Source organism: Pristiophorus japonicus, chromosome 8, assembly GCF_044704955.1.
Source record: "Pristiophorus japonicus isolate sPriJap1 chromosome 8, sPriJap1.hap1, whole genome shotgun sequence".
NCBI classification, from domain to species: domain Eukaryota; kingdom Metazoa; phylum Chordata; class Chondrichthyes; family Pristiophoridae; genus Pristiophorus; species Pristiophorus japonicus.
Window position 1 is genome coordinate 18,324,554 of NC_091984.1, and position 14,582 is coordinate 18,339,135.

Here is a 14,582-nt window from a genome sequence, read left to right on the forward strand (position 1 = left end):
ACTTTTCAGAATGGTAGGCAGTGACTAGTGGGGTACCGCAAGGTTCTGTGCTGGGACTCCAGCTGTTTACATTGTACATTAATGATTTGGACGAGGGGATTAAATGTAGTATCTCCAAATTTGCGGATGACACTAAGTTGGGTGGCAGTGTGAGCTGCGAGGAGGATGCTATGAGGCTGCAGAGTGACTTGGATAGGTTAGGTGAGTGGGCAAATGCATGGCAGATGAAGTATAATGTGGATAAATGTGAGGTTATCCACTTTGGTGGTAAAAACAGAGAGACAGACTATTATCTGAATGGTGACAGATTAGGAAAAGGGAAGGTGCAACGAGACCTGGGTGTCATGGTACATCAGTCATTGAAGGTTGGCATGCAGGTACAGCAGACGGTTAAGAAAGCAAATGGCACGTTGGCCTTCATAGCGAGGGGATTTGAGTACAGGGGCAGGGAGGTGTTGCTACAGTTGTACAGGGCCTTGGTGAGGCCACACCTGGAGTATTGTGTACAGTTTTGGTCTCCTAACTTGAGGAAGGACATTCTTGCTATTGAGGGAGTGCAGTGAAGATTCACCAGACTGATTCCCGGGATGGTGGGACTGACCTATCAAGAAAGACTGGATCAACTGGGCTTGTATTCACTGGAGTTCAGAAGAATGAGAGGGGACCTCATAGAAACGTTTAAAATCCTGACGGGTTTAGACAGGTTAGATGCAGGAAGAATGTTCCCAATGTTGGGGAAGTCCAGAACCAGGGGTCACAGTCTGAGGATAAGGGGTAAGCCATTTAGGACCGAGATGAGGAGAGACTTCTTCACCCAGAGAGTGGTGAACCTGTGGAATTCTCTGCCACAGAAAGTTGTTGAAGCCAATTCACTAAATATATTCAAAAGGGAGTTAGATGAAGTCCTTACTACTCGGGGGATCAAGGGGTATGGCGAGAAAGCAGGAAGGGGGTACTGAAGTTTCATGTTCAGCCATGAACTCATTGAATGGCGGTGCAGGCTAGAAGGGCTGAATGGCCTGCTCCTGCACATATTTTCTATGTTTCTATGTTTCTATCCCCCTTGCAATAAAGGCCGACATTCCATTTGCTTTTCTGTACCTGCATACTAACGTTTTGGAATTCTGTACCGCAGCATTTTGTAGTCTCTCTCCATTTAAATAATAATTTGCTTTTTTTTAATCTTCCTACCAAAGTGGATAACTTCACATTTTCCCACATTGTATTCCATCTGCTAAATTTTTGCCCACTCATTTAACCTATCTCTATCCCTTTGCAGATTTGTTTGTCCCCTTGACAACTTCCTATAGCATGCTGTTATTTTCAGACCAATAAAGTACAGTTGGCAGACCAGAGTTCTACTGTTGACTGCGTATTGTGACAACGGTACTATGACATGCCAGTCACCACTCCTGAGAAATTACATTATTTTTATGTGGTGGGGGCTGTTAAAACTTATTTTGTGCAGTTAATAAATATTAAGAAGTAGAGATAAAAAGAGGATCTATGAAATAAGAACAGAAAATGCTGGACATACACAGCAGATCCGTCAGTATTTAAAATGATTTAAACAACTTAACCTTGTGTTCAAATCCCACATAGACTTGCCTCTCGCTATCTCTGTAACCTTTTCCAGCCCTGTAACAACTCCTCCGAAATTTCTGCGCTCCATCAATTCTGGCCTCTTGCGCATCCCCCATTTCCTTCACCCCACCATTGGAGGCCGTGCCTTCAGCTGCCTGGGCCCTAAGCTCTGGGATTCCCTCCCTAAACCTCTCCACCTCGCTCGTACTTTCCCTGTCCTAATATCTCCTTATGTGGCTCAGTGTCAAATTTTGTTAGTTAATGCTCCTGTGAAATGCCTTGGGACATTTTACTTCGTTAAAGTTGCTATATAAATGCAAGTTGTTGTTGCTGTACTCTTAAAAAGGGCAAAGAATGGTTAATTGTTTAATTGTAGAGCTGTCATCACTATATTTCCAACATTTTGGTTTGCTGCTTCAAGTTTTTTAAACAATTCCCCGAGCGTGGCAATCATCTGCGTGGGAACTTTTTAAACTTTGGTTGACTGTAGTTATACTACACCTAGCGTGAAGTCCAAGCTATGTCAGACTATTGACATGAGGTGGTCTTAAAATCTTTGGCTTGAATGTACTCAGGACCCTGGATAACAGTCTTAACTCCCAAGTTATACTGCTGCTCTTTGCATCTATGTGCATTCAACACTACTCTCCCGTTATGTGAGAGTTGTACATCAACAACGTAACTAGTACATCAGGCAATCATAATCCCAGGAATGTTTCTAACTTTAGGTCATAAGTAAGTTTTCCATTGCACCAAAACCGTGGAGTAATGAAGTGTTTAAATCTTATGTCAATACAGTGCTAGATAATCATAAGTACTGTTTACATCCCTTTAAAATGAAGCTAATTGAATTAATTGCTGTGTAAAGAGTGATTGGTAACAGAAATAAAATCAATGAAAAATTGCAAAAATAATTCTGAGGCTATTTGTGCTATACAAAGGGTGTTCTCATTGCTTCTATTTCTGTCAGACAATTAAATAACATGTCTTCGATCAAAGATTGTGAGTGACTACTGTTTGCTCTATCGGACTCTCTGCTTTTCAGGTGCTTGCTCATGTGCTTCTACTTCAGTTGAGAAATTACTGAGGAGCTTTGCATTTGCAGACGGTCTTTATGGGAGTCATTTGTTTATCCCTTTTACAGGCTTTCTCCAGAATTTATTTGTATATCGTAGTCTGGTACTGTGATCTGTTGTAATCCATATTGACTGGCAACCATTGACTCCAATGCCATACACGGCTACTTGAGAACATAACAACACATCCTTGTTGTGTTGTATGTTTTGACATGGAGCCGAGTGATGAACCATAGTGATGACATGTCACAGTAAAGGAGGAGGTAGTACAGAAATTGAATAGGATAAAATTAGATGAAGAGGTACTTATAAGGTTGACCGCGCTCAAAGTAAACAAGTCACCCGGTCCGGATGGGATGCATCCTGGGTTGCTGAGGGAATTAAGTGTGAAGATAGTCGAGTCTCTGGCCACAATCTTTCAATCTTCCTTCGATATGGGAGCACTGGGCTGGAGGATTGAAAATGTTACACCCCTGTTCAAAAAAGGGGACAGGGATAAACCCAGCGACTATCAGCCAGCCTAATGTCGGTGGTGGGGAAACTTAGAGACAATAATCTGAGACAAAATGAATTGTCACTTGGAAAAATATGGATTAATAAATGACAGCCAGCATAGATTTGTTCTGGGAAATGGTGTTTGATTAACATGATTCTGGTTGATGTATATTTGGGCTTTCAAAACAAGTTTGATAAAGTACCACATAATAGACTTGTTAGCAAAATTGAAGCCCGTGGGATTTAAGGGGCATTGGCAGTGGAGATATGAAATTGGCTAAGAGACAGAAAGCAGAGTGTAGTGGTGAACGGTTGTTTTTCAGACTGGAGGGAGGTATCCAGTGGTGTTCTGTAGGGGTCAGTATTGGGACGACTGCTCTTTTTGATATATATTAATGATCTGAACTTGGGTATACAGAGCATCATTTCAAAGTTTGCAGATGACACGATACTCAGAAATGTAGTAAACAATGAGGAGGATACTAACAGACTTCAGGAGGACACAGACAGACTGGTGAATGGGAAGATGCACTTTAACGTAGAGTAGTGTGAAATGGTGCAGGAATAGAGAGACCAGGGGGGTGTATGTACACACACCTTTGAAGATTTCAGGACAATTGAGGAAGCTGTTAAAAAAGCATGTGGAATCTTTGGCTTTATAAACAGAGACATAGAATAAAATAGTGAGGAAGTTATGCAAAGCCTTTATAAATCACTGGTTAGGCCCCAACTGCAGTATTATGTTCACTTGTGGGCACCACACTTGAGGACGGATGTCAAGGCCTTGGAGAGGGTACAGAGTGGATTTACTAAAATGGTACCAGAGATATAGGACTTCAGTTACGTGGCGAGACTAGAGAAGCTGGGTTGTTCTTCTTGCTGCAGAGAAGGTTAAGGGTAGATTTAGTGAGGTGTTCAAAATCGTGAAGGGTTTTGATAGAGTAAATAAGGACTAACTGTTGCCAGTGGCAACAGGCCTGGTAACCCGAGGATACAAATCTAAGCTACTTGGCAAAAGAACCAGAGGCGAGACGGGAATTCTTTTTTACGCCGAAAGTTATGATCTGGATTGCAGTGCTTGAAGTGGTGGAAGCAGATTCAATAGTAACTTTCAAAAGGGAATTGGTAAACTACTTCAAAAGGAAAAAAAATGCTGCATTATGGGTAAAGGGCAGGGGTGTGGGATTAGTTGGATAGCTCTTTCAACGATCTGGCACAGACACGATGGACAGAATGGCCACCTTCTGTGCTGTCTCATTCTATTCTATCTGATCATCCAACAGGTAATGAACATATTTTATGAATAAATTAATAAATTTCTTTGGTGAGTGCCTACATAATCCTTTCATTTAAAGGTGAATGGGAAGGGCCGAAGTGGAATAAATCGAATGTACGCCTCTTATCAGTGATACACAGAAACTTTGTCGTTCAAATTTGAAGGTGATCATATAAGTTTTTATTCCCCAGCACTAACATACAAAAAGGACAAAACAGCTGGTCCATCGAGCCTGTCCCATACAGTCATGTTGCGACTCAGCATCATAAATCCCCAATGCTTCCACAACAACAACTTATATTTATATAGCACCTTTAACGTAGTAAAACATTCCAAGGTGCTTCACAGGAACCTTATCAAACAAAATTTGACAGAGCCACATAAGGTGATATTAGGGCAGATGACCAAACGCTGGGTCAAAGAGGCAGGTTTTAGGGAGCGTCTTAAAGGAAGGAGATTTAGAGAGGTGGAGAAGTTCAGGGATAGAATTCCGGAGCTTGGGGCCTCGGCAACTGAAGGCACGGCCTCCAATGGTTGAGCGATGAAAATCAGGGATGCATAAGAGGCCAGAATTGGAGGAGCGCAGAGATCTCGGAGGGTTGAAGGTTGTAGGACTGGAGAAGATTACAGAGGTAGGAAGGGGTGAGGCCATGGAAGGATTTGAAAACAAGGATGAGAATTTTAAAATCGAGGCGTTGCTTAACCAGGAGCCAATGTAGGACAGGGGAGATGGATGAATGGAGCTTGGTACAAGTTATGATATGGGCAGCAGCATTTTGGTGACAAGTTTATGGAGGGTGGAAGATGGGAGGCCAGCCAGGAGTGCGTTGGAATAGTCGAGTCTAGAGGTAACAAAGGCATGGATGAGGGTTCAGCAGCAGATGAGTTGAGGCAGTGGTGGAGTTGGGTGATGTTATGGAGGTGGAATTCACTACCTGAAAGGGTGGTGGAGGTGGATTCAGTTGTGGCTTTCAAAAGGGAATTGGATAAGTCCCTGAAGGAAAAACAATTGCAGCGCTACTGGGAAAGGGCGGGGGAGTGGGACTAGCTGAAGTGCTCTTGCAGAGAGCCGGTACAAGTTCAACGGCTGAATGGCCGTCTTCTGTGCTGTAACCATTCTGTGATTCTATAAGGTCGAGACGAAGGGATAGTTTACCACAGTCATATAGGATATCACTGGAAGCCATGTAATCTCCTGGGAGAGGTAAAAACCCCACAAATAACCTATATATTATGTTAGTATACAGTTCTGTGTGGGTTACTGAGGAGCTTTTCAGTTTTGCTGGTCAGTATTTCAACTTTTTGCAGAATTTACTTGTGGAATTCCAACATTAGACTTTGGTCCATATTTTATCCGTGTTGGTGCTCAGCATTTCTTTTGATTCAGATTGTTTTTTTCCAGTGAGAAATATAGTTTCAATTAAAGCAGCATAATGCCAAGCCTAATTGACTTGATGTTTGCTTCTTACCAATTGACAACTTAGTGTATAACTGCCTAATGGCTTCAGGCTCTATCGCTCCTCCCCTACGACTGAACTCAGACAGGTAACGGTGCCCTTGGATTAGAAAGAAAGACTTGCATTTATGTAGCACCTTTCACAGTGTCAGGACATCCCAAAGCACTTTACAGCCAATTAAGTACTTTTGACGGGATTGGATGCAGGAAGAATGTTCCTGATGATAGGGAAGTCCAGAACCAAGAGTCACAGTCTAAGGATAAGGGGTAAGCCATTTAGGGACGAGATAAGGAGAAACTTCTTCACTCAGAGAGTTGTAAACCTGTGGAATTCTCTACCACAGAAAGTTGTTGAGGCCAGTTCATTAGATATATTCAAAAGGAAGTTAGATGTGACCCTTACGGCTAAAGGGATATGGAGAGAAGGCAGGAATGGGATTGTATGATCAGCCATGATCATATTGAATGATGGTGCAGGCTCGAAGGGCCGAATGGCCTGCTCTTGCACCTATTTTCCATGTTTCTATGAAGTGTAGTCACTGTAGAAATGCACGAACCATAACAGCCACTTTGCACACAGCAAACTCCCGCAAACAGAAATTAAATATAAATGACCAGATCATCTATTTTAGATGTTGGTTAAAGGATAAATGTTGGCCAGGACATTGGGAAAACCCTGTTCTTTGTCAAGTAATGCCAGAGCATCTTTTGCGCCCACCTAAGAGGGCAGTCAGGGCCTCCGTTTAACGTCTCATCTGAAAGAGGGCACTTCCAACAGTGCTGCACTCCCTCAGTACTGGACTGAAGTGTCAGTGTAGATTTTATACTCAAGTCTCATTAGTGGGACTTGAATCCACAGCCTTCTGAAGCGAGTGCGCTACCCACTGAGCCATGACTGACACTTTGGGAAGGAAAGAAATCAGCCAAGCATAATCCATCGACCCCTGCTATAAAGTGTGTGTGAAAGTTGGATAAGAATATGTTCAGGCTCAGCTATAGTAACCCATGATCAAAGAACCTGAGAACTCTCGAGGCCCACACACGAATAATGGCCACCTTGGGGAGATCCTGGAGGATGATTGGCAATCGTAGTGCAGTAAGGAGTCCATGCCTTCAGAAGCAGAGAGAATTTCAGAGCAAGACGAATAGTTTGAGGAATGTCCATGTAGTGAATTACAGATCACAATTGCGCTTTTGTGGAAAGTCACCTGCTGGTGGGCAAGGACTGCTCCGTAAGGAGGGAAGACCAATCTTGGAGAGCTACTGTTCACTATCTCTTCCCCCAAAAGATGTGGAGGCTGGGACAATTGGAGCTTCCAAGATTGAGATTGTTAGATTTTTAGGTCAAGGTATCTAGGGATATGGAGCTAAGGTGAGGAAGTAGAGTTGAGGCACAGATCAGCCCATGAGCCAATTGGATGACGGAGAAGGCTTGAGAGACTAAATGGCTGCCTCCTGTTCCTATGTTGCTCAGCTTCCAGTATTCCATTTTGCAGTGGCCTGGATGCCATCTTGACTAGGATATGGTGTAGGTCGATGGGAAAGTATAGAAAGGGAAATGGGGAGAAAATGTTCCACTTTTTTTTTTATTGACCTACTCCGGCACAAGTAATTGTATCAGTCGTTGAAACTTCACCAATCATTCCTACATCATCTAGCTGTTTTCTTCTTGGTCTTCCTCGTGATCTATTTCTAATGACAATTGCAGCACCCAAGTAATATGTCCATAAATCGGAATCGATCTTATTACTTCCCTTGCTTGTGCTGATTAAAGGACACCTGATTAGTCATTCTTCTTATCCAACTATTTTTCAGCATCTCGATGTAAGCACAGCCAAAATTACTGCTCCATTGTTCTTCAGTGTTCAAAGTCCAGCTTTCATATTTATACAATTCTGATGGCCATATATAACGCTCAAACATTTCATTTTTTGTCTCCAATTTGTTTTCGCAGATGCATTTAAAAAAAAAACCTCAATGTTGGAGCCATAGATGTTTACAGGACCGAAGGGGGCCATTCAGCCCGTTGTCGTATCTGTGCCAGCTCTTTGCTAGATCAACCCAAAACTAATCCCACTGCCCCGCTGGCTCCCCATATCCGTGTGCTCTTCCACTGCTTCAAATGTTTATCTGCTCTTCCCTTAAAAAGTGCAATAATTGCTGCCTCAACTACTTCCTGCTCCAACAAATCTCTTGCAATTGCTATCCTTCAATTGCAGGCGAAAATAATGAATAGCTGAAAACAGAACCGGGTAATACTATGCCACACATGGCAAAGTCAAATTGCAGTTAGATTATTTGTGTGCAATTTGTTTTGTTTTCTGCTTCTCGCTTAACTTTCTCTCTCTTTGTATTCTCAAGGTTTTCTTCACTTGGTGCTCATGAGGGAATCATGATGGTGATATTTTAGGGATTTGCCATAGTATGGCTGCTTTCCGATCCCAGCGTGTTACAAGATCGTCAGTTGGCTCAAACGGTTTGGATGAAAATTTCTGCGGGCGAACCCTGAGGAATCGGAGCATAGTTCACCCTGACGATTCCTCCCCTTTGCCTCAGTTGAGATCGCGATCGCCAAAAAAGAAGCAAGAGGCCATACCGCAACAGAAGGGCGCAAACGGCGGGAAGGTTACTGAATGCAAACAGCACAACGCTCGCGAGTCCTGGGCGAGCCCGAGAAAAAGAGGACTGTCGTGCTCCGAGAAGGATAACCACGAGAAAAAGACTTTGGACATTTGCGACCCGATACTGCCCGTCTTTAAACGGGTGAAGCGATGCTCCCGCTCAGAGCCTGCAGACGGCCCGGAGGATGCATCGTCGCCTGTTAAAAATGAAAAGACGTCGCTCGAGCGAAAGGGCTCGGCTGCAAACAATGACGGGGACTCGGCGCAGCTCAAGCGCGCTCGACGCTTTCTTTTACTGGATGATTGTGATAAAAGGGAGATCAAAAAGATGAAAGACTTGGACGGTGGACCTGACGACTCGTTGCTGCTGAAAGAGGTGTCCGCTCACCAGGCTGCCAATGGGATCAATGAGAAAGATGCTGCTACTGCTGCTCCGGAGTGCAGTGAGTGTGAACCTCTTCATTTGAACAATAAACCAAAATGTGTTGATGTTGTTGATACGTGTGCGTCCATTTTACCAACAGAAACTGAAAATGGTAATTCAGGTGGCCACTCGGTGCTGCTCAACGGCAGTAAGGTGGCCACCGTTTCAGAGCCTGATGTGCCTTCTACAGATTCGGAGTGGGAAGACTACAGGACAGTAAGTGACCGCCACTCTGTGTCACAAACCAGTCAGTCACAACAACCTACCACAATTCTAGCAACTGAAAACCCATTGCAAATCAGGGAATCTGAGGAAGAAGTCGACGTTGTGGGATATAGTTCGTCTCAGTCAAAGGAACCGTGTTTTCAAAATGCCAGTTGCAGTATCGATGCTGCTCAGGACGTTGAACAGATCTCAGGGGTGCCTGATTCTTCTGCAGTGCCGGACTCTGGACTAGGTCCCTTGCTTGAACCTCAAGAACACAGATATGCACTGAGAACTTCGCCCAGAAGGGCTGCAGTTAACAAGTGCAGTCCTCAAAAGATAAACTCGCCCACCAGGGACAATGGGCAGGTGGAAGACAAATCTCCCAGTCTTAATGAATGTGAAAAAGCCGAAGGAGCAGCAGTAGCTGCGGACAGCGAGCACTGTGTGAAATTGGAGGAGGACGACTCTCTGGCTAAGAGAGAGCTGCCCCAGGACGGGGCTGGAGACTGTTTCAGTGGTAACGTGCCCGACTTGCCTGCACAGCGGGGCCTGGACAGAGGGCACTTGCCCACGAGCCGGGAGAGTAGCAGCCAGCAATCTAGAGAAGAGGAGGAGGAAGAGCCTGATGTATACTACTTTGAATCAGATCATGTGGCACTGAAACACAACAAAGAGTATGTGTAACCATGGTAACCATGACATCTGATTTTTTTTTTGTTCTTTTTTTTAAACAGTGTCAGGTTTTGCCTGTTTTTGTAGCACATGCTAAGTGAAAATAGAATTACTTGTCACCTTGTCATTTCACAATCTATCTAAAGTGAGCTGTCCCAAGTACACATTTGAAAAACAAACTGGAACTGGAGTGCTCTGTCGAGTGTTACCGATCGCTTCTTATATAGTCCCCACTGCTTATAGCGGGCGCTTTGGCATAACGCAATTTGCCCACTCTACGCAGTGATCAGTATAACCCTACGGCTGAGATCCTGGAGGTGGTGGGCAAATGAAGCTGCACTTTGTTCTGCGCGGCCTGTTTCTTTTAATGCGCGGTCCCTTTAAATTTCTGCACGTGCACGGTATTTATATTGGAAAGGCCGGTGAGCGCCTTGCGCGGGGCCTGTCCCGTTACTGTAAATAAACCTAGAGGCTTCGCGGGGACATTGGTGGCGGGGCAACGTAGCATGGAACAGAGAAGCTCTGTTGAGAGGAGCTTGAAGCACAGCCGTATGTTTATTCCAAAGATGTAGAACCATTTAAAAGCGGAGAATATGCTATTACAATAATTTACTGCAGCCAACCTTGTCTCTGCATCCGCCCAATGGAGTGTGCCTAACCGAGAGACTGTAACCTTGACTATTATTACAGAGGTCAGGATGTATTTATGGACACGGAGCCTACTGAAGGACAGTGTGAGTGAGACCTGCTTCTCTTGATTTTAGTGTGACTCTTGTTTGTGTAACAAATGTCCTTTTATACTAGTATATTCTTGGCTGGGATAATGAAGGTCCCCCGACTAATTAGTATGGACCTCAAAGTGTATAGTGGCATTGCAGTATTCCCTTCATCTGTACTTGAGGCAGATTCTTTCCCTTACCTCTGCTACATAATAAGGCATTAGTTTACAGAATTTGAGATTTTGTTAGTAGACAAGCGATGCTTCGAGTAAATGGATTGAAAAAGAAATTCGTAGTCACATTTTTAAAGTTCCAGCACCTCGGTAATGGGTAATTTGAAATGATTTTTTTTTACACAAAGCCATCTTGCCTTGGTAGCCAATGCATTTCTTTGCTTCCCTTGGCAATCAGCCAGCAATGTAGCAGAAGCCTTGTAGTACCCTGATCATACAAATACAGAACTAAAAGGAAAGACTTGCACTTCTCCAGCGCTTTACAGACTATAAGAAGTATTTTTGAAGTGTAGTCAGTGTTGTAATGTAGAAAATGTGGCAGTCACTTTGCGCACAGCAACGTCCCACAAACAGCAATGAGTTAATGACCAAATACTCTATTTTAGTGATGTTGGTTAAGGGATAAATATTGGCCAGGACAGCAGGGAGAATTCCATTGCGCTTCTTTGAAATAGTGGCATGGGATCTTTTACGTCCACTTCAAATGACAGAGGGGGCTTCAGTTTAACGTCTCATTCGAAAGGCGACACCTTCGACCGTGATGCGGTCCTCAGTACTGCACTGGAGAGTCAGACTTGTTTATGCTCAAGTCTCTGTTGTGGGACAACCTTCTGACTCTGAGGCTAGGTGCTACCACCGAGTCACAACTAAAGGAGGAATTGCTCACTGTTTCCAACAAGGAAGATGAGGATTCCCATTTCTTTACTCTAATACTTTGTTTAAAAATAAGAATGCAAACATTAACCCTCAATTTTATCAAAGCATTTACCGTGCCAGCTTTTGGGAATTTCCTGCCAAACATTTTCCGGTTCCTTGCCCAAATGGTGGTTCTTCAAAACATGTCAGTCCAGATGGTGAGTGATGGGTGGCTATTCAACTGTAGGGGGCATTACAGCCACATCCATTCATGTTCTTGCATACTTTCAGCAGCAGTGTTTGATTAGTGATCAGAAATGCTGGCCAATTAGCCCTTTCTTCAGTGCTAAATTTTCATACAATGTCCAAGTACGCTCAGTGATACGGCTATAGACTTTGCCTTTTCAAACTTAGATTGTGTTTGGAAAGAACATTTGGAACTGTGAGACTTTGAAGCAAAGTGCTAATGGTCACAGAACTGCCACTGGTAGTGGGAACAGTTTGAGATGGTAATTTAGAGTATTGTACAAGAAACCTGCTGGCTCAACATTAAAATATGTTGTTTCAAGTGCAAATTTTCTTCATGTATTGGTACCAATATGCTAAATAACTCACAATAACTATTTATAAATGCTGTTCTTTCTGTAAATAAACCTAGAGGCAGCCTTGCTTGTCTTAAACCACGTGCACTTTGTGGAATGGGAGATGTGGCGGCCCTTTAATGACTTTTTATATCTTGCCAGCAGCAGACCAGAGAAAGTGCCATCCAAGCCGACATTCAATGTATGAATACCCATGTTACCTTGTAGTATATCACTGGTCCCAATATGTATCTGTAGGAGGTTTTGAGACCCATGGAAACATATGCCTAGAATACCCCTGGAGTTGTGGAACTCGTGTTTAGATGGAAGAACACCGACTGGCAGGAGCTGCTGCTGATATTTGAAAATATCACGCTTAAGGAATAAAAGTGTTGATCTTTTTGTTTAAAGGTTTCACTTGCATAATTTGGTCAACCTTGATTTCAATCGGCCCACCATTAGCAGCTGTGCCCTTAGCTGCCTAGGCCCTACGTTCTGGAATACCCTACTTAAACCTTTCCGCTCTCTATCTCCTCCTTTAAAACCCTCCTTAAAACCTACCTCTTTGACCAAGTTTTTGATCACCTGTCCTATTTGGTCACCTGTCCTAATATCTCCTTAGGTAGCACAGTCAGATTTTTGTCGGGTTACATTCTTGTGAGATGCCATGGGACGTTTTACTACATTGCATAGAATTACAGAATATACAGACCAGAAACAGGCCATTCAGCCCAACTAGTCTGTGCTGGAGTTTATACTCCACACGAATCTGCTCCCATTCCATCTCCCTCCTCTCAGCATTTCTTTCTATTCCCTTTTCTCTCATGTACTCATCTAAGTTCCTTTTGAAAGCAACTAAGCTGTTTGCCTCAACCACTTCCTGTGGTAGCGAGTTCTACGTGCTCGTTACTCTCTTTTTGAGTAAAGACATTTCTCCTTATTTCCCTATTGGATTTATTAGTAATATCTTGTATTTAGTTTTGGAATCTTCCAAATACAAGTGGAAACATTCTCTCCATATCTATCCTGTCCAATTTGGTCATCATTTGAAGTTAAAAGTTAATGCACGTTGTTGCCTTTGAAGACAGCACTTTCTCTCGCTGTTACATGGTTTTGCAGGGTCCAGAGCACTTTTACATCTTGTTTCTAAAATGACATAGCTTTGTCCTGACACATATAATCGGTTATTTTGAAATTGCAGTCAGACAGGAGGGTTGGTTTTATACACCAGAGTCATCTACACATGCACATTAACCCTGTTGAATAATATTAATCTGATTTATTTTTTAATAAAGATAAAGCTTTAGGTAAAATTAAAGATCTTTTTCTTCTTTTACTTTGTTAGGTTCCCTTGCCAACCTCCCATTTTCCACCCTCTGTAAAATTCAGTTCATCCAAAACTCTGCTGCCTATATCCTAACTCGCACCAAGTCCTGCTCACCCATTACTCCTGTGTGCTCGCTGACCTACTTTGGCTTTCGGGTCGGCAACGCCTCGATTTTAAAATTCGAATCCTTGTTTTCAGATCCCTCCATGGCCTTGTCCCTCCCTATCTCTGTAACCACCCCCAGCCCTACAACCCTCCGAGAGCTCTGCGCTCCTCCAATTCTGGCCTTTTGCTCATCCCCGATTTTCATCGCTGCACCATTGCCGGGCGTGACTTCAGCTGCTTGGGCCATAAAGCTCTGGAATTCCCTCCCTAAACCTCTCTGCCTCTCTACCTCTCTCTCCTCCTTAAAACCTACTTCTTTGACAAAGCCTTTGGTCACCTGTCCTGAAATTTCCTTGTGCAGCATGATCAAATTTTGTGTTGATTACTCTCCTGCGAAGCGCCTTGGGATGTTTTACTGCTTTAAAGGTGCTATATAAATGGAAGCTGTCATTGGTATTTTAACGGGTATCAGGACTTTCCACGTCCTTCCCTTGCGCAGTTGGTCATTCTTCATGTGCCTAGGCTGCAAGTGTCAGTCTAGTCATTGCCTGTGAGTGCTGAGCCATGTATCCCCCGTTCCAAGCTCGTAACGGTCACTGGATGGTAATTAGTTTCAGTGCCCCTTGCTGGATTTCCCCCCTCTGCCTTCGTTAGCCCATCACGAGAACATGTATCATGCATTTATGTTATTGAATAGCAGTGTCGCATATTCCCTACCCCACCTCCTGGTCCTTTACAAATAGACCAGCTACAAGAAAATGGATGAATTAATTACAGATTTTGATTCATCTTCCCCTAGCCCTCTTCATCTACTAAACCAGGACATCCATATCTGTGCAGGAAATATATTTTATCATCATCTTTAGAGCAGATTTAAATATTTGAAGCATTTTAAGAAAAAGATTTTTTCATTGTGCAACAGTGCACTCACTTCGGCTTGTTCTATCCACCTCAAAATTAAGATTGGAGCTCAGGTTTTAATAAATGGTTGGCAACAGAACAAAGCACTTAACGAGGTCAATTTCTGCTATAGATGTACAGTTATTTCGGCCCAAAACTGTGGTTGGCGGCGTAGTTAAGGAGTATGCCGCCAACCTCTGAACGAAATCCGCACTTACCTGGCGCGGAGCCCCAAACGAAAACTTGCTCTGAAGTGCTGCAGAGTTGAGC

The 14,582-nt window shown here is 43.4% G+C and overlaps 1 protein-coding gene across 4 annotated transcripts in view; it reads left to right on the forward strand.

The window, feature by feature from the left end:
• Nucleotides 1-14,582, forward strand: part of zzz3 (zinc finger, ZZ-type containing 3) — a 144,687-nt gene that overhangs the window by 55,017 nt on the left and 75,088 nt on the right. For 3 of the 4 annotated variants that reach the window (XM_070886540.1, XM_070886542.1, XM_070886541.1), the window contains exon 2: nucleotides 8,249-9,813. The exons of the other annotated variant lie outside the window; for it this stretch is intronic. In XM_070886540.1, the coding sequence (XP_070742641.1) occupies nucleotides 8,312-9,813 (1,502 nt within the window). In that variant the 5' untranslated portion in view covers nucleotides 8,249-8,311. The remainder of the gene's footprint in view (nucleotides 1-8,248; nucleotides 9,814-14,582) is intronic. 4 annotated transcript variants of the gene reach the window in all.